Genomic DNA, 23,582 nt, shown 5'->3' with positions numbered 1-23,582 from the left:
TTTGTTGTTGCTTTATCTAGAGGATATTCCGCATCCTCCATGTTACTGAGCATCTCACGAGGTTAGTAAGTAATGCCCTTGTTTTTTTACAGCAGTGCACAACCTCTCTGATGCCTGTAAGCCGCTGAAGAAGAGGAGCCGCAATTCTGACTTGTCCTCTGTCACGCTGGCTGTGAGCAAGAGTTCCTCTCCTGTGTCTATGATAGAGAACGAGGTACGGACTCTCATGTTGTGTGTGTATATAGATGTATACAACGTGTTGTATACGAAGACGACCTTGCAAATGGTACAGTCTGACTTTTTGCAAGGATTCTTAACCAGATTTCCCAGAGGGACAAGTGAAGGTTGCATAAGTCATTGTTATCTGTAATGCCTTCATTTTGGACTTTAAATGGGTATATAATGATGTGTCCTATAGCTAGGATATAGCATTACTTTGTAAGTAGATGCAACTCTACGCCCTTCTGTATTTCTTACATTTTAGGGAATAGTGGGCATCCCAGAAGTCAGATCCCAACCATTCATAAAGTCCTGGCATATCATAGAAATTTGCCTTTACCTTGTGAGACAGTAAAAAAACCTTTAAACCCCATTGTGCACGCAGGGTTAGGGGATTACACCGGGGGTACTGAACTGGCATCTCAATAGGATATATCATGGCTATCGCTTTTTAGCATGGGAATAAGGGGTTAAAAAAAAAAAAAAGATTGTGGAAATCTTCAGAATGTGTGTGAATGCAATGAGTGGTCTCCAGTCTTCCCATAAAGCTTACACCCTTGATCCAGTGTTTCTAAAGTGAATCCTGTTTCTTCTGTAGGTATCTGATGAAAGATCAGAGTCGCCTTCTGAAAGTGCCGATGAATCATTGCTGTGCAAAAAGTCTGAAAAGGGAAAGAAGGAACTTGTGTGCCTGGTAAGTCTATACGTTTTGGGGTACCCTTTTCTTCTGGTCCCCCAATGGATTCCCTATCTGAGAGGTTACCTAATGGATACAACGACACCTAAGCCATGAAGGTCGGGTGCACAAAGTATATTACACCATTGTGAACAATTTTATGGTATCATTGTATCGGTATTTGTTGAAGCCTCAGTCATATAAAGATGAGCAAACTTCAACATCAGATTCACCGGCCTTTTAAGAAGGTTACAGCAGTTTATATCAAGACAACGTCATACAAGTCCATGCAACAAGCAATGAATAGAACTGCAAGGTCTCTCTTTTTAACAAACTTTGCATAGGGCATAAGTCACGGGTGTCAAACACAAAGCAGCGATTTGTGTTTTCTGGCCCACAGCCTAGAGCTGCTTTAATCATAGGACTCCTTAAGCCACGTCACATGACCTCACTCACTTTGTTCTGCCTTCATCCGGAAGGTAGCCAGTACTCTATAGTGGTCAAAGACCAAACAAACAGCTATAGGGGTCACAGCAGTCGCACTTGCAACCGGGCCCGTAAGCCAGGAGGCCTCAAAAGCCCTCTCGCCACACTCCTGGTGTAGGTGATTCCTGGTGAATGTCCTTCCCGCCTTGCTGTCTCTCCTGCTCTATGGGACTGTTCCCTGTAGGGTGAGAATTAGGTGAAAATGAGTTTGACCCGCATGAACACACATAAAATGTAATATACATGGGAGCCGTTATTCCTGTCTCAGCAGCGAGATGAGCGTAACCCTTTAAGTATTGAGGATTCATTACTTTCCCCAGTTTTCATTACAACATGGTCACCTGCTTGTTGCACAACTACAACTCCCAGCATATCCGGAGTAGTTCTGCATCAGCTGGACAATCACAATTTGGAGTCTACTAAGACCAATGATTTCTAGTTTTGTCAAAGTAGAAACCCAGCCAAACACTTAAAGGGGATGTCTTACCATGATGAACTTCCTATCTGATCAGTTGTTTCCAGCCTTACCAATATAGTATCACATGATAACTATTCTATGGGATAGCCAGGTCAGGCTGCCCCACACCAAATTTTCCCCATATATCATCCTTATGTTGTAATAAAGAATATGCAACAAGTTCTGCCTTTTCAGTACCTTCTTTTCCCTTTAGTCCAGTTTGTGTTTTTTTGGGGGGTTTTTGTTCTTGTGGTATAGGTTTGCATTTTTCTGTTTTTGTTTCTTTCCTAGCTGTGTGAAAAGGCCGGCGATCTCCTCTTATGTGAAGGTCTGTGCTGCTCGGCTTTCCATTTATCGTGCCTTGGACTCTCCGAAAGGCCAAATGGTCCCTTTCAATGTGAAGAATGTACATCAGGTAGGGGGACAAGGATAAAGCCATCAATACACTCAAGGCTGAGATTATAAGTAGACATGTGGTTGTTTTCATGACTTGACCATGGTTCATGGTAAAACCATAAAAAGATTGCTAGCGACCTTAATTACGTAGTTATCATTATGGCTGCCGCTAGAGGGAACCTACATACCATAGTGGTCTGGGGCAGGACAACATGGTCATGAAAGTCCACAGCTCATTGGTTCAACTAGGCAGCGAAGACTAGTCTATGGCCTGACCCCACTGAAGTGTCGATACGTTAAAACATACATAAAAGGAATCTTCTAGATCTATTTGGGTTCCTAAACCACACACAGATCCTTATGGACTTGTGTTTTAGTATCCCAAATAACCCTTTTGTAATCTTGTCCATGACCATGATGAGAAAAAACTCGGCTCCTGTAACCACTGCCATTCTTATCTTGAAGAGGACCTTTCATCAGATTGGGCACAGGCAGTTCTATATACTGCTGGAAAGCCGACAGTGCGCTGAATTCAGCGCACTGTCGACTTTCCCATCTGTGCCCGGGGTAAAGAGCTTTCGTTCCCGGTACCGTAGCGCTTTACAGTCAGAAGGGCGTTCCTGACAGTCTGTCAGGTACGTCCTTCTCCACAGCAGCGCCTATCTCGCTGTACAGTGTGAGCGGGGAGGAACGCCTTCTCCCTCTGCTCACACAGCTCGTCCATAGACGAGTATTATCAGGAGGGAGGGGGCGTTCCTCCCCGCTCACACTGTACAGCGCGATAGGCGCCGCGAGGCAGTAGGACGTACCTGACTGACTGCCAGGAATGCCATTCTGACTGTAAAGAACTACGGTACCGGGACCGCTAGCTCTTTACCCGGGGCACAGATCGGGAATTCAGCGCACTGTCGGCTTTCCAGCAGTATATAGAACTGCCTGTGCCCCGGACCATGAAAGGTCCTCTTTAAACAAGAACGCTTCGCTGGACCTTAGGCTCAGTGAGGCCAAGGAGTACTTTACTAGCTTCACTAAACTGGGTCTGGTGTATGGTTTTCTCTTGCAAATAAACATGACAGGTTCACTTAAAGTTACTCCTGGCTTTGATGGGAAGGTGTAAGAGCACACACAGTCTTGCAGCTTGCTGTGTATGGGGCTGCACAGTCGCAGACCAGTCAGAGCACCCATGTTGACTTCTGTATACCACAGAAAGCATCAGACCTGGACTATGGAGAAATAATATCTAAATAGTTTTCTTTTATGTTATGTGGATGGCTGGGTGCTTGGGCATTGCTTTCCTGGCGAAGAGATGGCGCCAGGAGTATGTCCTATTGGGAGAAGGCAAACAGGCAAAAACTGGAAATCACCATCTACCTAAATATTGTACAGACCATCTGTTTTCCTTTTCCCATGTAGGGATTCATACATGTTTTGTGTGCAAGGAAAAGAATGCGGACGTGAAGCGTTGCAGCGCATCAAATTGTGGCAAGTTTTACCACGAGTCCTGTGTACGGCAATATCCTAATGCGACATTTGATGGAAAAGGGTTTCGCTGCCCGCTCCATCGATGTGCCAGCTGCCTTATTCCTAGCCAGTCAAATGCCAGGATAATCAAAGGTCAGTACATCGCCCTCCTCTTTACTACACGGGGTCTGTGCTCCTGGATTTGGAGTAAAGCTTTGCTTTGTTCTGTAGGTAAATTGATGCGATGTGTCCGCTGCCCAGTGGCTTACCACAGTGGAGATTCTTGTGTTACCGCCGGGTGCACATTGCTTAGTCCTACAAATATCATCTGTTCTGCTCACTTTGTTGCCAAGAAGGGCAAAAGCCACCATGCCCATGTCAATGTATGCTGGTGTTTTATCTGCTCCAAAGGTATGTCGGTATAATAATAATAATATTTTTATTCTTATTTTTAACAATTTCTGAAAATCCTTTTATAGTCAGGTCTCCAGTAAAATGCAACAGCTATTATCAATAGTGACATTATTTTAGGTTCATAACATTATTTTGCTGGTAGGTGAAACTACCGCCATCTCCTACACCTTCTGCCACCTGGATATTGTCACCTGACATCTCCTTGTCCGTACTGGTCACTCTATCAAAGTCTGGATTGATTTTGGAACAGCTATTCAACTTATAGGGGTGTATTTATGCTGTAAAATGATGGTTTATTGCTAGACTATGCCATGACTTTGTGATCAGTAAGGCCCCTTTATCCTAACAATGAAGGGGTTGCGACAGCACGGTAATTTAGCATTGCAGTTCCTTCACTATTGATCTCCCAGCCACCTGGCTATGCAGGGTACTAGAGTCGGCTCCATTTACATGAATGGATCGATGCTGCATTTTGCCAAGTGAGTGGCTGTGGAGGGAGCGCAGCACTGAGTCATTGCTGAAGCCCCTTTATTCTCAAGATGAAAGGGTGTTTCCCACAAAACATGCTATCTCCTATCCATGGGATAGGGGATGACTTGCTGATCAGTCGGGGTCCAACCACTCAGACTCCCAATGATTAGGAGAACGGAGGGATCGCTTCATTCATTTGAATGGGATCATCAGAGATTTAGACATTTCTACAATATAGCTATCCTTCACAATATGAAAGGCCTTTCTCATGTAATACTGTCTTTTTGTCCTTGCCTGCAGGTGGCAGTCTGCTGTGCTGTGAGTCCTGCCCTGCTGCTTTTCATCCTGACTGCTTGAATATTGAAATGCCAGACGGCAGCTGGTTTTGCAATGACTGTAGAGCTGGGAAGAAGCCGCGATATCAGGACATTATTTGGGTGAAACTTGGCAACTACAGGTGTGAGACTGCTCATCAGATGTCACTGCTTGTGTAGAAAACAAGGTGAAAGGGATTGTTCCAGGAGTAAAACTTATCAACTACCCCAACCATCACAGTCATGAAAATGGAGGTCCTAAGTATGCTCACTACTCTTCCATTCAACTCTATGGGACTGCCGTATGTAGCCAAGTGCTGCGCTCCTCTTCGGGAGTGCCATAAAGTTGAATGTGGGGGACACAGGACTCCTTTTCTCTTGATCGGTGGGAGCGCTGGCAGACAGACAGTCAGAAGTTGAGATCTCAGGACACGTCCTTTAACGCCCCGTTCACACAGGGCGCGGAATGGCGGATTTTGCTTCTGATGTGGGAAGCCGCTTCAGAATAGGGCCAAAATTGCTTCTGACAGTCGCAGCTTCCCGCTCCAGAATAGGCCCAAATGAATGGGCCTAGACCGGAGGGTGCTGCCGCGAGGCGGACGTCACGGCTGAATCAGCCACGGAATCCGCCTGAATTAAGGGCAACTCGCTGCTTTTTTTCTGTGAGCAGAGCGGTCTACATAGACCTACATCTGTCCGTTTTGCAGCCTGGGCTCACGGAGATCAGTGAATGTGGAGCATGGAGGCAAACTGATATCCTCACAATGTTCAATCACAGCCCGGTTACATGTATACAGGTGTGTCCGTGAAGCCTTAGGGCTCGTTCAAACGTGGCAAGAGGGGGCAGATTTTGATGCTGAATCCATGTCAGAATCCGCCCCCTCACAATAGCGGCCTATGTAGACCGCTAGCTTACTTTTTTCCGTGAGCGGCATGTTGCCAGCTAGATGAAAACCGAATAGAAGAGATGGAAAACAGGAATATGAAACTTTTAGACAGAGCAATGTAAGTTGGCTTCACAGACATTACAGTCCTAAAAACTTTAGTTCTAGCACATAGGACGATGTTTTGTACTATGAAGATGGCTCCTCAGTCAATAACTTGCAGCGCAGATATTACATGTCATAACATTACTTCCCTACACTACTGGTCACCAAATTTAGGTATACATTGAAGTTGCATGATTTTCCTTTTTCCTATCAGTTTCCATATGTACTTTATTGCATGTTTGTTCTTTCCCCTAGATGGTGGCCCGCAGAAGTTTGTCACCCAAAAAACATCCCTCCAAATATCCAAAAGATGAAACATGAAATTGGGGAGTTCCCAGTTTACTTTTTCGGCTCCAAAGACTATTACTGGACGCACCATGCGCGAGTATTTCCGTATATGGAGGGCGATCGCGGTAGTAAACATCATGGTATTAAAAGCATTGGCAAAGTCTTTAAAAATGGTGAGTTTAAAAAAAAAAGCTCTAAAGCCAGCACAGAAATAGTTCAAAGTGCGCCAACTTTGTGAGTTTATAAATTGCTTCATGTTGCTGATAAGTTCACATACATGTCCTAGGATGAAGGCAACGGACTTTAATGGCTGTGACTGAGGCAATGGGCTATAAAAGCAATAGTGACAGACGCAGACAGAGCCCATTCATCTACATTCACTCTAAAGCAGTGGATCTCAACCTTTCTAATGCCGTCACCCCGCAATACAGTTCCTCATGTTGCGGTGACCCCATTCAGTTTGGAACACGCGTCCATAACGGCGTGCGTTCCAGCTGAATAGCGCTGCTGCAGACAGTAGCGCGGCTTCTCAGTGGCTAAAGCGCGGCAAATTTAGATCTGCCCACTTTTATGTTGACTCCGCCCATTCTCATTCATTTTTCATGTACTCCCACACAGTATAACCCTCCTACAGTCACCCGTACATTATATATCCCCCCGCCATCTCTCCCCCAGTTTCATATATCCCCTTCATCTGCCCCCAGTTTCATATCCCCCCTCCATCTCTGTCCCCAGTTTCATGTCCCTCCATCTCTGCCCCCAGTTTCATGTCCCCCCATCTCTTCCCCCAGTTTCATGTCCCCATCTGTTCCCCAGTTTCTTGTTCCCCCATCTCTGCTTAGAACTTCATGTCCCTCCATCTCTGCCCCCAGTGTCATGCCGTCCCCCCTTCATCTGCCCCTTCATTATGTTCCACCTTAATGTTTAAAACAAAAAAAAAAACACTTACACTCACCTTCCAACGCTCCCTCGCTGCCCGCTCAGTCTCACTCACTCATATAGTTGTAGCTGCGATGTGACGTCATCACATCGCGGCTACACATACAGAAGCCGCAGCACAGCGTTAAAGCAGGAGCTGGCTGTGTCAGCTCCTGCTTTAATCGCCTGTGCTTTCAACTCATCGGCGTCCTCCGGGCGCCGATCAGTTGAAACCAGGACATACCGACCGGGACAGTTGGGAGGTATATGGCGACCCCTGTGTTTTGGTCATTCGACCCCCAGGTTGAGAACCGCTGCTCTAAAGCAATGCAAAAAAAAAAAAAAAAGCATGACCACTTTCTTCCATCATGTTTTTTTACTTTGCAATGAATGGGAATGGAGCCCATTGCCTTTGTCATTCTATTTCTTTCATTGTCCATTGCTGTCATCCTATTACCGATGTATAACAGTAGTGTGAACATCTCCTAAGAAGGTAAATCACATCCGATCAGTGTCTCATTTATCAGCCTATGATGGCGCAGTATTCATTTTTCCTGACTGTTTAGGGTATGTTCACACAGCAGAATCTGGAGCTGATTTTGAGACTGGCTTGGTCTCAAAATCTGTGCCTGATTTGTTTCCTTCCACCATTTTCAGTGTCCTTCTTGATCTTGTCTCAGGTTCCAAGGCTGAGTCTGCGGTGTAAGACGCGTTACTGACCAGCCCTATCAGCTAGGGAAAGCCACCGCAGAAAAACGCTGGGACGGAAAATGAGGACGAATCTGAGGCGGATGTCTGCCTTAAATTCCTCTTCGTTTATAGCCATGTGAGACCGGCCTTAAAGGTTGTTCTCTTATTATAAAATGAGTGTCATTAGGATGTCCGTTTATGAACATTGGGGGTATGACCTCTGCGGTTCCCATTGATCCTAAGAATCAAGGGCTAATAGCGTCCCAGAAATCGGACCACAAGTGATCACCTATCCACCATAGGCAATGTGTATACAGTGGGAAAACTCCTTCAAGCTTTGGCAGAAGACTAGAAAATTGCTTTAAACAGTCACTTCACCTAGAACACCAGACTATTCTGACATTGCTATCGGTTCTTCGCGTTTGTCGTTGTTTATAACCTTTTCGGGACGAGCCACTTATTCATTTCTCACAAACTTTCCCCCTTTTAGCTTTGCAAGAGGCTGAAGAGCGGTTTATTGAGATTCAGTCGCAACGAAGAGCAAAAGAAACTCAGGAAAATGAAAAAAAGCCACCTCCTTATAAGCACATAAAGGTCGGTACTTTGGAGATTTTCACTTACATGATCGGATCCTATACTAAGGCTTTATTCATCTGAAACTTGTTTGGCCATAGGTGAACAAACCTTACGGGAGAGTTCAAGTTTACACTGCTGATATATCCGAAATACCCAAGTGCAATTGTAAGCCGACAAGCGACAAACCCTGTGGACTCGACTCCGAATGTCTGAACCGAATGCTCATGTATGAATGTCACCCGCAAGTGTGCCCGGCTGGAAATAGATGCCAGAACCAGAGCTTCACCAAGCGTCTGTATCCGGAGACCAAGATCATTAAAACTGAGGGCAAAGGATGGGGTCTCATCGCTACTAGAGACATCAAAAAGGTAAACTGCTGCATCGTCCAACATTACACTCCACTCCACTATGACTTTGTCGTGCAATGTTATTGTGAAAAGTCACGTCGCTGACACGTGCAGCTCTCTCCCCTCCTCAGTAGGGAAACCTTGATGTCACCAAGCTGTTTTGTGTGACTTTGCAGAAGCCGGTGCAATATCAAAAGTTGCCGAGCGACCTCGGTATAAGTCGTGCATGGAATAAATCCTGTACACTGATACATTTGTCTTTTATTTTCAGGGAGAGTTTGTGAATGAGTACATAGGAGAACTTATAGATGAAGAAGAGTGTATGGCAAGAATTCGCCACGCACAGGAGAACGACATTATGCACTTTTACATGCTGACCATTGACAAGGTAACAAAGTAAACCACGCCACTGCTAGACTTGTATACACTGGTTCTTAAAAAATCTGTTCTAAAGATTAAAGGGATCCTATCATTGAGAATGAATTTTTTTTTTGTCCCTAACACATAGGAATAGCCTTAAGAAAGGCTATTTGTCTCCTACCTTTAAATGTTTTCTCCATGCCTCCGTTCTATAGAAATACCGATTTTCGCCGGTATGCAAATGAGTTCTCTCACAGCACTGGGGGCGTCCCCAGTGCTGCCAGAAAACTCTCCAGCGCCGCCTTCATCTTCGTCAGGAACGTCGTCTTCCTGTGTCTTCTTCCGGCGGAGGCAGTGAGACTTGTAGGCCTTGGGCAGAGCCGTCTGCGCATGCCCACAGGCCACAAGAAAATGGCCACTTGCCAGTAGGCAAGGCCCGAGGCCTACAAGTTTCACCGCCTCCGCCGGAAGAAGACACAGGAAGACGACGTTCCTGACCAAGATGGAGGCGGTGCTGGAGAGTTCTCTGGCAGCATTGGGGACGCCCCCAGTGCTGTTTGAGCTCTGGGGCCCGCCCCTAGTGCTGCGAGAGAACTCATTTGCATACCGACAAAAAACGGGATTTCTACTGAACAGCGGCGCGGAGAAGACATCTAAAGGTAGGAAACAAATAGCCTTTCGTAAGGCTATTCCGACGTGTTAGGGACAACACATTCATTCTCAATGATAGGTTCCCATTAAATACTGCAAAAATTCTAATAAAACCAGTCGTAGGAAAAGGAATATTGCATAAAATGATTGATTAGTGTGAAGTACAAGGTGAAAACAGGCTTATATGATTCTGTTGCATGTAAAGGAGTGCTTATGTTCCCTATTAGGATAGCCAATGAGTTGTTCGGCCCCAAATGGATTCATACTTCTGACCTATTCAGAGGGAAGTGTGTGTGGGGGGGAGTCGCTGGAAATTACAACAGTGGAGCAAATGCATGCTGTTCCTGTTCAAGTAATAGGGGTAGCGCTGCAGCTACACTACTACCACTACATCGCTGTGCTGGTGTGGAATTGCCTGAATAGGACCAGCCTGCACACACTGCCATCTGCTTCTGTAACTTCTGGCGCCCTTAGGTGTTGGATCGCCATAGTGCAAATACTGATTGATAACTTATCATCCTATATCATCAGTGTGGAAAATCCATTTGCGGCTGTAAAATCCCTTTTTAGGCCGAGGCCCCACGTTGCGGAAACACAACTTTTTTGGATGCAGATTTTGCTGCAGTTTTTTGAGCCAAAGCCAAGAGTGGATTGAGCAGAAGGGAGATGTATAAGAACTTCCTATAGATTTCCCATTCCTTTTGTAGCTGTTCTTGGATTTGGCTCAAAAAAACCTAGCATAATCTAGAAAAAAAAAAAGATGGGTTTCCCCAACGTGGATCCTCATTCTTAAGAGTTTTGAAACATTTTGTGTCTCCTATAAAGACCACCTCTGTTTGCATGGTAACAGACTACAACTATATCCTGTGTAGTCTGAGCCTAATATTCTATCAAGTCCCAGACCATAGAAAGTTCCTGCATTAATAATTGTATCCATCGGCAACCAATTAAGACAACAGATGTCACCACCAAGATGGTTAGAGAAAGTCTTTAAAATTCTATAAAATTTTTAACTACATATATATTTGCAAAAATTGTCTACAGATATAAATAGGGTTATATTCATGGCAGTACCCCTTTAGCGGAGCAATAATTGAGCCTTTCACCTGTTTTGGGTTCCAGCCAACCTTACACTGTATTCAGCTTTTTTATGTCGGGATGACCACTCCGGCTCTGCACCCTCTGCGCTGTACTGTTTGTGGTATCAGGCGCTGAGGTTTTTGAGCTACATTATCTGTGAACTGTTTTGGGAGTGTCCTCCGCAGGTCTGAGAGACACTACAGTGATCAGTCCTACACTCCTCCACAGTGCTAGGAATGAAGGATGTCTACTAGCATCTGCTTTTATCAGTATACAGATGAGTTGTTTGGTGCAGCCGGGGTGTGACTGTGTCTGCCAGGGTGCCCTTCATTACTGATGATCGCCATCTAGTCCCTCCTACTAACATGGACGCTGGCAGGGTCATGGATGTACAGCAAACCACAGGGATATTGATAACCTGTCTTAAGATCTGTCTGCCAGTACCACCAACAACCAGCTGATGGAAGGGGCAGCAGTGCTCGGATGATTAATATAAAACAAAAAGTGTTGCCCAAGTACGTTGGAAATGAAAGCAGACTTGTGTCGGGGAGTATGGCTCACTAGATTTGTCTCCTTGCAGGACCGGATCATTGATGCAGGACCTAAGGGCAACTTTTCTCGCTTTATGAATCACAGCTGTCATCCAAACTGTGAGACTCAGAAGTGGACTGTAAACGGGGACACGCGTGTCGGCCTCTTCGCTGTGCGGGACATACCTGCAGGTAATGGTTGGGTTTCTTATTACAGCACTGGGATAGATGCCTTGACTTAAAGGGGTTATATGGTTCTATGATTGATGGCCTACCCTTAGGATAGGCCGTCAATATTATATCTGCGGGGGTCTGACACTCAGGACCCCTGTAGATCAGCAATACTGACTCAGCACTGGCGAGCCATGCTGCTCACTCGCATAACCCCTTGAAAGAGGATCTATTCTCTCCTGATATATCCTAATACAAACTTACATTCTCCTTGCAATAACACTTTTGGAGCCCCTTTACAGTGTCACATTCCTCTGTTATTCCTCCTGGAAATGGTGACAAGCCTCTTTAATAAGGAGTGTATTTTGAAGGAACTCATTTGGGCTTTTTGTTGAGGGTGTATGTAGATTGTGTATTCCCACATGTAATGATCTTCTATTTCTTCATCTTAAAGGCGAGGAGCTAACCTTCAACTATAACTTGGATTGTCTTGGGAATGAGAAAACAGTCTGCCGATGCGGTGCGCCCAATTGTAGCGGATTCCTTGGTGATAGGCCAAAGGTTTGTCTAAAGGGGGTTTCCAGGACTTCTATATTAATGGTACATCAATGTATGACTTGTTATTTGTCCAAACCCCTGCCGTTCATCTGTCCAAAGCGGCCGCTGTGTTCACAAGTCCCCATGCTGATGATGTCCCTTTCATCTGTTACATGGTACAACAGCAGCTCAGCCTCATTCAAGGGAATGGGGTTCAACTGCTTTACCAAGCACATCTCCTACACCATGTACTGTGCTGTGTTTGGTATATAGGGGAGAGGCCACAGTGCTTATCCAAATGCTGATCTGTGGGGCTCCCAGGTGTTGGACCCCCTCTGCTCACATATTGATAACCTATAGAAAGGATAGTCCTGGAAAGGGGTTGTGCCACCAACAAGGCATGACCTTTTCCCGAGAGAGTCCATATATCAGTGAGGAACTGACTACTAGGACCCCCACTAATCCCCATAAATTGGGTCCCATCTTTCATATGGAATGAACCAATAAATTGCTTATGCACATTTATGCCTGATCGTTCTCTATGTGACTACCAGAGATAGCCGAGCGCGGACCTCTCCACCCCTGGGGATATGATTTAATGGCGTAACCCCTTTAACATATAGTGAAGTGTATATCTGAGTGTATGTTGTAAGTAGAAGGACGTGTACAGGACATTCCAGTCATTCTAGCAAATATTAATGTATGTGAAGTACAGTGTATATAAGAGCGTATACAATATTTTATTTTACTATATCTTATTTTTTCACACTGCATTACATGCACAGTCCTTGTATTACACACTTTGCTGCCTTATGGTCATCCATTACTTCTACATGAGAATTCCTCTATAATGGCATGTACAATAAGACGCTGCTCAGCCTTCATACAAGCCTTTGAATAGCAGAGCCAACAGCAACAATACTTCTAATTCATCTTAAAGGAGTTGTCCAGGGTTATAAAAATACTGCCGCAGCGGTCTATAAGCTGCCATACCTCCGCTCTATGTAATGTGTAATATAACCTTAATATTACATTATTTCTCTGATACTCCAGAATTCAACAGCATCATCACATGAAGAAAAATCCAAGAAAGCCAAGAAGAAAGCAAAGAGGCGCAGGACGAAAGGCGAAGGGAAGAAAGAGTCTGAGGATTACTGCTTCCGCTGCAACGACGGCGGCGAGCTCATACTGTGCGACAAGAAGTTATGTACAAAGACTTATCACCTCGATTGTCTCGATCTTGACAAAAGGCCGTTTGGTAAGTTGTCCCCTAGCCCCCCCCCCGACTTCCCTACCCCAAAATATTCAGTATAACCTTAAAGTGAGTGTTAAAGGGGTTTTCCAGCCAGATAAAAAAATGGTCTATGTTCAGGTTAGTAGATTGGTGGGGGATCTGATTTGCGGCGCCCCCGCCATTCAGTGTTCATATTTGCAATAAGCCATCATAATTCATAGTGGTTTGGCATTAAAATGAATGGGTAAACCGTAATTTCACTCCAAGACTCTATAGGCGAGACAGAATTTTGCAAGTGTGAGCAGTGAATGTCTTTCCACACTTGTGCGAGCATTGGGGCCTAACAACTGGTCAGCCATGGTGCTGAGGGTCTCACATCGATCTAATATTTAGATGCTATATTCTGTGTGCACTGACCCATTCATGTCTATGGACGCCTACACACGCCTGTGTATTATCATGGTCCTGGGACAAAATTCAGGATAGGTCCTACATCTGTCCGCTTTGCAGCCTGGGTTCACTGAGAGCAGTGAATGTGGAGGCATATGGATGTCATCACAATGTTCAATCACAGCCCGGTTACACGTATACAGGTGTGTCCGTGTAGTCTTAGCCTAAGGGAGCGTTCACACTTCCGTCGGTGTCCGACAGGTAGTGTCCGCTCCTAGTGTCCGCTCAAAATCTGGCACGGACATTAGGAGTGGACACTAGCTGTGTCCGTGACACCTGTCATTCACTTGAATGGGCATCGGGTGCGTTCTTTTGCACTCCGTGCCCTTCCTTCCCTATCCGCAAGTGAAGATGTCCGACTTCTCAAGCGGACAGAAAAACCCGACATGCAGGGTTCTTCTGTCCGCTTGAGAAGTCGGACATCTTCACTTTCGGACAGGGAAGGACAGGCACGGAGTGCAAAAGAACGCACCCGATGCCCATTCAAGTGAATGACAGGTGTCACGGACACAGCTAGTGTCCGCTCCTAGTGTCTGTGCCAGATTTTGAGCGGACACTAGGAGCGGACACTACCTGTCGGACACCGACTGTAGTGTGAACGCCCCCTAATTTCACACGGCAGTGTGTTGGTCACTGTCCGTGATTGAACAACACAGTCGCCACATGGATGTCATCTGTGTGCTTGCCGGGCTGCCGTGGCCCCATTCATTCATACATGGTAATAGAGATTGCGGAAGCATGGCTGCAAAACTGGACAGGAATAGGGCCTGTCCTGAGTTTTGGGCTGGACTGTTGACCCCTGCACTGATTCGTGTAGTAGACGGTCATGTGTGTGGTCTGATAGAAATGAATGGGTCAGTGTGCTATCTGGGAAGAACCCGCGTAGCCCACTGTCCTAGCCCACGATCTTTTACTAGGGTCGTCAATCTGAGAGAAATTCCTTTACCCCTAAGGTCTGAGCTGATGAATTCCCTTCTTTACAGGAAAGTGGGAGTGCCCGTGGCATCACTGCGATGTCTGTGGAAAGGGTTCGGTCACCTTTTGCTGCCTGTGTCCAAATTCCTTTTGCAAAAGTCACCACGAGGATAAACTGTTCAGACGGACGGCGGGGGGCAAGCTTTGCTGTCTGGACCACGACGCGGCCGAGTTTAATGAAGTACAAGCTGCTGAATGTAAACCGAAAGAGCACTCAAAAGCCAAGTATAAAAAGAGCCAGAAGAGCAGATAACAACCAGCGGACTGCAACACTATTGTAAATAGGACTGTGTGAATAAGGAGGAAAACTAGAGCCTTTTCCATTCAGTGCTGTACAGCTTTGTGATAGACATTGATTCAGGACAAAACATACCCACTGAGCCATCCCCTGCAGCCCAGGCTGCGCCTGCACTGATACCGAGCTGTGCCTGCCGTAGCTCACTCCCCATTTTACAGGAAACCCACACTTACACAGCATTACCATTACACCCCTGCTAGCAGCTTACACGTGGAAAGGCTTGTGTGCTGGTTTACGGCTGGAGCCGCTTGCAAGATTCTTAAAGGGATTTTTCAGGCCCAAATGCTTTTGTGATACTGATAACCTATCCACAGGATCAGCCATCAGTATCTGATCTGTGGGGGGTCCAAGTCCTGCATCCGGCACAGATCTGCTGGTCTGGTTGATGGAAACTACAGCTGTGGATCAGAGGTGGTCTGATGCTGGTCAAGGTATCGGTGCTGAGCTGCAGTCCCCTGACTTGGCTTCTAGGAGTTCTGTTCTCCGTCCACAGCTGTAGTTTCCAGCAGGCAGACCAATACATCTGAGTAGGGTCCGGCCCATAGATAAGATACTGATGTAATGTGCATAGGTCATCAGTACGGAAAATTTTGGGGCCGAAAACTCCCTCTAAGTGCACCATTTCAGCTGATATTTTACTTTTTCTTTTTTGTAAAACAGGACACTATTGGCTCCACCATATATATATATTTTCTGCTCTATTTTACTAGTCCAGAAGATTCTGTGTGTAACCCTTACTTAATAAGATATAGGTACATTTAACACAATATTTTAAGTGTTTTTTATTTTTTAATTGGGGCTTTTGCTGCAAGTGCTTATAATGCTGCATGCAGCGAGCGCAGCCATGGCTTAGGTGCATGCACCAGGCTCCATAATGACTGGACTGTGTGCATCATATTCTGTAATAACAGGGCCGATTGCACCGGCTCACACGATAGGCCCACATGTACCCGGCTCCATAATGGCCGGGATGTGTGCACCGGATTCCATAGTAGCAGGGCCGAATGCACCGGGTCACACAATAGGCCCACATGCACCAGGCTCCATAATGACGGGGCTGTGTGCATCATGTTCTGTAATGACAGGGCTGAATGCACCGGGTCACACGATAGGCCCACATGTACCCAGCTCCATAATGGCCGGGATGTGTGCACCAGGTTCCATAGTAACAGAGCTGGATGCATCATGTGTCGGGCTTGGTAATGACAGCTGCGTACACCATGTTCACAAAGCCAAATGACATGCTATATAGAGTCGTGGCCAATTTTTCTTTTTTTTTTCTTTTTTTTTTTAAAGCACGTTTTTAACATTTTAAGCGTGACTGCATTTTGATGACTGTGGGAACGAACAGAACAAATTTTTTTTATTTTTTTTTATTTTTTTCTATTTTTTTCTATTTTCTTGCATTCAGTCCAAGTAGTGTGCTGGTTTTACAATGTACAGTTGCTACCTCACCTGGTTACAAGTGTGGCTCCCACCTTGACCTCTTTTTTTTTTTTTTTTTTTTTTTTAATTTTATTTTGTACAATGGGTTTGCAAAATGTTCCTGTATACAGCGACAATGCTTTCCCATCTACTCATAAATAGACATGGAAAATCCACCATCAGCCTCGTGGCTGTGTCATCTCAAGCCTCCTTTACTTTCAAGAGGGGGTCTTTTTTTTTGTTGTTTTGTTTTTGTTTTTAAACTATAGAGGCAGGTTTTGCTTTTATTTTAGTTTCGTTCTATGGTGTCATATACCTCTGTACGTTCAGGCTGGGATTCCACACGGTTGCGTTTCGCTCCAGGCAATATGTCTTACGTGGATAATCAATGTGTGTGTGCAGGGTCAGGGAAGATATCCAATGCACACGTATCTTGGATGTTTGTACTTGTAACATGTTAAAAGAGAGAAATCGGGCTCTAATAATATTTTGCTGTGCGTTTTTTTTTCCCTCCCCTTCTTGCCTGAACACTACTGAGAAAACACAACTTGACCATTGCGTATAACTGGTAAACCTCGGAAAGACCCAGCAGAGCCAAATGAGTATATAGCAGTGGTTCTTAACCAGGGTTCGATCGAACCTTAGGCCCTATGCATGGTTCATTTTGTGTACCAGTAAAAAAAAAAAACATATACCTATGTCTTAAATTTGGGGAAAAAATCATATTTGATTTATCACTAAAAAAGGGCACGGTGAATGTGCATATGAGACTGGTGGGTTCGGTACCTCAGACAAGGTTAAGAACCACTGGTATATAGATTTCAATGGGTTATTGCAAGGGCTAAGCAACGTGGGCATTTTACCCCTGCTAGGGTCATGCTGCTAGGACTGCCCATGAGAATTTGGGACTATGGATATAGTTTATTCTTAGCCTGAGTCATAAGCGATTTGTAAGGAAATGACTAATGTTTCTTATACAGAGCTCCAAGTTCCCTGTAAGTAAATAATCCCATTAAATAATATAAAATCCCATTAAATAATCCCATAAATGTAGACTCTGTAAGCCAAGTTTCAAACAACTTTCCATTTTCTGGTCGAATTTTTGTCATTAATACATTTTGCAATGTACTTTTATTAGCAAATTTTGGCTCCTTTGTGTGAAATCTTCCACTTCCTTTTACTTTCCCTTGTTTCTGAATTAATATCTTAAATCTGTATATGAGGATTGGTGTTCTACCTTTAAAATGTCCAGCGATATCACTGATTGAAAAGACACTTGGGATTGTCATATTTATAGGCAGCTGCTCCCGGTCCCTCTGGTCTGGTGTCGTATGAAAGCTGAGAATCTATTTTTTCGTATGACACCAGGAAAACCATTCTATGTTATATAATGCACTAGACACAACTCCTCAGCCCCAGCGTCCCTGCATTGTACCGGAGCCTGTAGACAGTACACCTAGTGATACAGATTACAGCTCTCAATAGAGAAATAAGGGAAAGTGTATAGAAGTGCAGGATTTCACAGAAAGGAGCCAAAATGTGTTACTAAAGTGTTTTACAAAATGTATTAATGACACACATGCTGCCAGCAAATCCACAGTTACTCGAAAGTTTAGTGCTTACTTTATATACGGTAAGTTGCTTCTGGTGGTGTATACTGGTCTCTAGCAGGTAAAAACTTGCCCATTAGCAAATGCAGGTAGGTTGGAGCTTTGTTTTAGTCGGCTATAAAGATATATTATGTAATCAGGCAGCCCAGAATTTTGGATTTACTTAGATAAAAAGGGGAAGAGCAGACATTACATTAAAGCTGGCTGTACACATTTCATGTCTGAGGAACTCTCACCACCTCTAGGTCTCTTGAATCAATGCGTCTCTATTGATACTGGCACAGTTGGAATTTTTTCTCTAGCCCCCACCGTTCCTGAGCAATTGGCACTGTTAGTTTTGGTGCCTGATAAGATCATTAGGCTTCTACTGTCAGGTGGGTGGTGTCAGGCAGTAGCAGGCAACGGGGCGGGGTTCTGAGAATTATGACACTGTCCGGATAGAGGCAAACTGTGACAGAGCTCAGAATCCCACCTCCTTTCCTACTCCGGCCTGACACCGCCCACCTGACAGTACAGAGCCTGAATAGCATAGCAGGCACCACACATCATCAGTTACTCAGGAACGGTGGGGGCTAGAGAAAAAATTCTGACTGTGCTGGAATCGATTAAAGGATGCAAAGAATTGGAGATGGTGTAAGGTTCTCTTTAAAGTGTACCTATCACTTTGACACGTCATAGTGGCATTAGCCACTCGCTAAAACAAAGGGGTGGAAGTTCTCAATCGTCAGTAAGCGATGTACAAATCCCTAGAAGTCTGAGGCTCACGGCATTCCTTCAGCTCTCTAAGAGATGAGCTGAGGGCATCTGCCCCTTTAATTTAGCGTCCAGACCCCACTGATCAAAACGTCGACGTGTCAAAAACGATAGGCGCACTTCAAGCCCTTCTAAGCAGAGATCCAGACTTACAAAGCCGTTGTCTTACATATCAAGTCTACTTGTCGCTGTGTATAGTTGTGTTCTGATGTGGGCTCCCATATAAGCGCCTCTTAGAGGATATTTAAGGTGTTCAGAGGGGAAAACGTAGCATAGCTCGGCTCCTAAATCCGTCTGCTTCATGTTACACCTCTATCTTTAGTGTGTTTCAGGAAAAAAAAAACAAAAAAAAAAGTCGAACTTGTAGGTCTTAAAACTCCCGCTCTATTTGGCAGGTAGATGTATAGGCGAGCCGGATTTGATAAGGAGAACAATGTGTATAGGCTGTACGTTTATGATGACGGGATATAGTCGGAACAACTCATATACTGAAGAATCTGGACTTTGATTCCCATTTGTTTAAGTTTTTTTTTATAAAAAAAAATCTGTTCATCAACAATGAAGACGCACTTTATTATGTAATGCTTTTATTTTATCATTACTTCAACTTGAACTCATCAAGACAAAATGTATCTTTTATTTTTATTTTTTTTCACGAGCTGTCAGAATAGAGTTTTCATTACTTATTCTGTATCCTGCGAGTTTTATTTCACTAACGTTTGTACCCCACCCCCAAAAAAGGAATTTTTCGAACGATCTGTTCTGGTTTTGCCAGCAAATACACCCCCTCGGAGGCCGCCTCAGTTTCCAGACCAAAAAACGGGTAGCCACTACAGTCGCGCACTCCGCTTCAGATTAGGCCCAAGGAATGGGCCTAGTTGGGAGGAGGGAGCGTCTCCAGGCCGATCTGTCAAAATAACCATCCTGCTTCTCTCAGAATGAAGATACATATTATTGGACTATCAACTGTGTGTGGTGTAGAGGTACGCCTAGTGGTCTATGATTTCTCACCAAGAGGTACACTACCCAAAAGTAGCCTTTAATAACCTTTTTAAAGGTCAGGCCTCTTGTGGCAAGATAGTGTCTAATCAGACCACACCTGTAATCCTTTACATAGCTGAGACATAACTTCATGCCCAAGTTTTCTAGCAATCCAACATTTCTATCTGGGGTGACAAATGCTGGGTAAATAAAGTAGCTCCAAGCTTAGTAGTATATACCTTAAAGGGGCAGCAGTGGCCGCCTCTGGTTTTCCGTATCACAGCCTGCCACAGCTTACTCTGTGACACCAACACAACTGAAGGGTAGTTCAAACCCACTTATGGATTCACACCATCCACTGAAATAGTACCGGCGCCCCCCTCCCCCAGGACTGAGACCTTCCGATTCTTTTTGGCTGCATGTGGTGGATCTCTCCTCTGGTGGATATTTAGACCCCATCAGCCAATGAGCTGTGCTTCATGCCTGAAAAAGGTACTGGTCTATAAAAGCACATTCACATGGCTGCTTCTTATATAGACATGTGAATGACACCATTAAAAAAAAAAAAACTACATGTTCTCTGACATTGGCTGTACTATATAGTGACCGTACACTGAATTTAGCGCACTGTCAGCTTTGCAATATGTGCCTTAGTTGCAGAGATATTGGTGCTGTTAGTTTCAGCGCCAATATCCCTGCACTGCCAGAGGGGCCGGCTGTACAGCTCAGCATTAGCCCTGTGCAGCAAGAACTCCTTCTCTGTTAGTACAAGGCTATGGAAGGTTACTGTCAGGAGGGCAGTCCTCAAAGCCCAGCAGTGACATAACTAAAGTCTTGTGGGCCCAGGTGCAAACTTTTTCTGGGGCCCCCTACCTCCTTCATAGGGAGATGATCAAATTCTTGATGATGGTGGTTATGGGCGCTGAAGTGATATCACAGATACTTGAAAGGGGGTACAGCTTTAGTATCCACAACTGCAGTTATCAAGAATATGGTGAGTGAGCTGAACAGTACCCAACAGGTAAACAATACTGGGACAGTACTATATGCTCCATAGTCGCGTCCGTAACAATCTGTACAATAAAACTGAAACTATTCAATGTACATGGTGAACGTTGGAAAACTATTAAAGAGTCTTATGTACCCCAAAAAAGTACCAATAAAAAGCGCAGGTTGTCCCGCAAAAAATAAGCCCTCAACCAACACAGTCAACTGAAAAATAAAAATGTTACGCCTCTCAGAAGATGGCGATGCAAAAATCATTGACTTATGTCTCCAAATGTGTTTTTATTCTACAGAATTAGTATCGCACAAAAAAATATAAATGAGGTATTGCCGAACTGTACCGACCCGCAGAATAAAGGTCACGTTACTTATACAGTACGCTGCATGGCAAAAATTTAAAAGGTAAAACAAAATGCCAGAATTGATTTTATTATTTTTAAATCCAGCAAAAAAAAGCAAAATAAAATGTATTCAGTAAGTTGTAGGCACCCAAAAATGGTGTCATTACAAAATGCATCTCGTCCCGCAAACAACAAGCCCTTATATGGCCATGTCACCAGAAAAATAAAGAAAATATAGCATCTAGTAATGTGAAGGCAAAAACCCGCAAAATCGCCAAATCATTAGAATGCAACTGGCAGCGTCAAAAAGGGAATGTATAAGCTGTGCGAGCGGATATCAGGGGACACCCCAGATTTACAGCTTATGAGGGAAAAGACGCCAGATGAGATCCCCAGAGTGACTCCCCCAATCATAGGAGCTGCTGGGATATAGTAGGGAATTTGGTGTCTGCAATGTCCTCCGCAGAGCTTATATATTCCCTCTTCGCCATCCGATGTGCAGTCACGTCTGGGATACTAATACTCACTACACCCCCTGAGAAATTCTTTGAGGGGTGCAGTTTTCAAAATGTTGTCACTCCTTTGGGGATTCCACTTTTCTGGTACTTTACAGGCTCTATAAACATGACATGGCGTCCAGATACCAAACATCTGACTCTGTACTGTACTCCAAAAGCCACATAGCACTCCTTCCCTTCTGCACTCAAACTGCAGTTTATGCCACATGTATGACACTGGTGTACCCGTTATATCGGAAGTAATGTCATATGTGGGTATAAACTGATATTGGGACACAGAAGGGAAGAAGGGTTATTGGGTTTTTGGAGCACAGACGGCTTGGCTTTTGGACACCATGACACTTTTGCAGAGCTGAAATACCAGAAAAAAGTGGAATCCCCTGATGTGACCTTATTTTGGAAACTACACCCCTGAAGGATTTATCCAGGGGTACAGAGAGAATTTTTAACCCTCAAGAGTTGCTATAACTTATTATCCATACATGAATATGAAGCTGAATGTGAAAATGACCATTTTTCCAGGAATACGTAATTTCAGTGCGTAATATGTTGTGCCCGCCTTGTATCAGAGATGAACGCTCTAAAAGCTGTTGTGCCCGGGATACCCACATAATAGTTTTTGGAGTGTGTATCTCTGCTGACATAAGTTGGGCACAACATATTGGGCACTGAAATGGCGAATCTCTGGAAAAATGTTATTTTTAAAGGGGCTCTATCAGCAAAATTATGCTGTATGAGCCCCACATATGCGTGAATAGCCTTTAAAAATGCTATTCAGGCACCGCTGATGTTATTTTAAACCCCGATCCCGTTTTAAAATAAAACTATAAAAACATATATGTAAATTATAACTAATTTTCCCCGGGGGGGGGGGGGGGGGGGGCGGTCGTAAGTCATCTTCTGGCATGCCTACCTCTTCTTTCTTCTTGCAGCAACGCCCTCTGGTCCTGGCTCTTCCATGGCTTCATTCTCGTCTTTTTCTGGCTGGATTGCTTGAAATCCCGCGCCTGCGTAGTAGTGCTTCCGTCCGGAGCGCTACTGCGTAGGCTTCTAAGGGAACTGAGCATGCTCGCGAACTACCATTGATAAAAAATGGCGCCGAAGCCTGCGCAGTAGCACACTGGAGGGGAGCGCTACTACGCAGGCGCGGGATTTCAAGCAAATGCGACATGGCATCTGAAAACTATTCCAGCAACATCTGCCCTCCAAAAGCCAAATAGTGCTCCTTCCATTCTGAGCCCCACCATGTTCCCATACAGCAGATTATGGCCACATATGGGGTATTGCCATGTTCAGGAGAAATTGTGTAACAAACTGTGAAAATGAAAACTTTGAACAGTGTTCCAAAGCAGATCACCTGCACAGGAGGAAGATGAAAGTACTAAAACTGATGTAAACCTTGCACCTTCCTATTAAGACTATTTTTTGAGTGTGGTTTTCCGCTCTCCAGTCCGCTGAACTACATCAGATGAGTTATATTTTTAATAAACTGGTCAAATAGGGTTGTGTGGGAGAATTTTTATTTCAATACATTTTAGCCTCTTAGTTAACTACTACTCTCCCCTACCACTAACATACCAGGGAAAACCAGGTATCAGCAGAACCAGACCATCGATTACAATTTATTTTTAAATATATTAGTCTCCCCTTTTTCATAACCAGTCTAGGTAACAAAAAAAAAAAAAAAAGGTCACAAGCTTGTGTGATCAGGTTGGTTATTGGTTTGTCTTTAAGCTGGGAAGAGCCATCAATTTAGATGGTTTTGGTTTGATGGTACCTGGCTCTTCCTGGTCCTTCTGCTCAGGATACTATACACTGTGGTAGAGATTAGTATTCCCCTGGCTGGCTAAAACTAAGCCCAAACCTTATTAATGGGAAGTTGCCGGACAACTCAGTTACTTAGGTCATTAAACAGTTAAGCTCTTCCACACAACCCTCTATGACCATATTTGTATCCAATG

The 23,582-nt window shown here is 44.5% G+C and overlaps 1 protein-coding gene across 1 annotated transcript in view; it reads left to right on the top strand.

The window, feature by feature from the left end:
- NSD2 (nuclear receptor binding SET domain protein 2) overlaps window positions 1-15,242 on the top strand; it is a 45,057-nt gene extending 29,815 nt beyond the window's left edge. Inside the window, exons 10-23 of the mRNA XM_075261111.1 lie at window positions 93-214; window positions 818-913; window positions 2,130-2,253; window positions 3,648-3,848; window positions 3,927-4,106; window positions 4,881-5,037; window positions 6,139-6,344; window positions 8,270-8,373; window positions 8,454-8,723; window positions 8,974-9,090; window positions 11,374-11,515; window positions 11,949-12,055; window positions 13,085-13,289; window positions 14,699-15,242. Coding sequence (XP_075117212.1) covers window positions 93-214; window positions 818-913; window positions 2,130-2,253; window positions 3,648-3,848; window positions 3,927-4,106; window positions 4,881-5,037; window positions 6,139-6,344; window positions 8,270-8,373; window positions 8,454-8,723; window positions 8,974-9,090; window positions 11,374-11,515; window positions 11,949-12,055; window positions 13,085-13,289; window positions 14,699-14,943 — 2,276 coding nt within the window. The 3' untranslated portion in view covers window positions 14,944-15,242. The remainder of the gene's footprint in view (window positions 1-92; window positions 215-817; window positions 914-2,129; window positions 2,254-3,647; window positions 3,849-3,926; window positions 4,107-4,880; window positions 5,038-6,138; window positions 6,345-8,269; window positions 8,374-8,453; window positions 8,724-8,973; window positions 9,091-11,373; window positions 11,516-11,948; window positions 12,056-13,084; window positions 13,290-14,698) is intronic.
- Window positions 15,243-23,582: the final 8,340 nt, after the last annotated feature.

Source organism: Leptodactylus fuscus, chromosome 1, assembly GCF_031893055.1.
Source record: "Leptodactylus fuscus isolate aLepFus1 chromosome 1, aLepFus1.hap2, whole genome shotgun sequence".
Lineage (NCBI taxonomy): Eukaryota > Metazoa > Chordata > Amphibia > Anura > Leptodactylidae > Leptodactylus > Leptodactylus fuscus.
The sequence above is the reverse complement of the archived record's forward strand: the minus strand, read 5'-3'. Positions and strand labels throughout refer to the sequence as shown.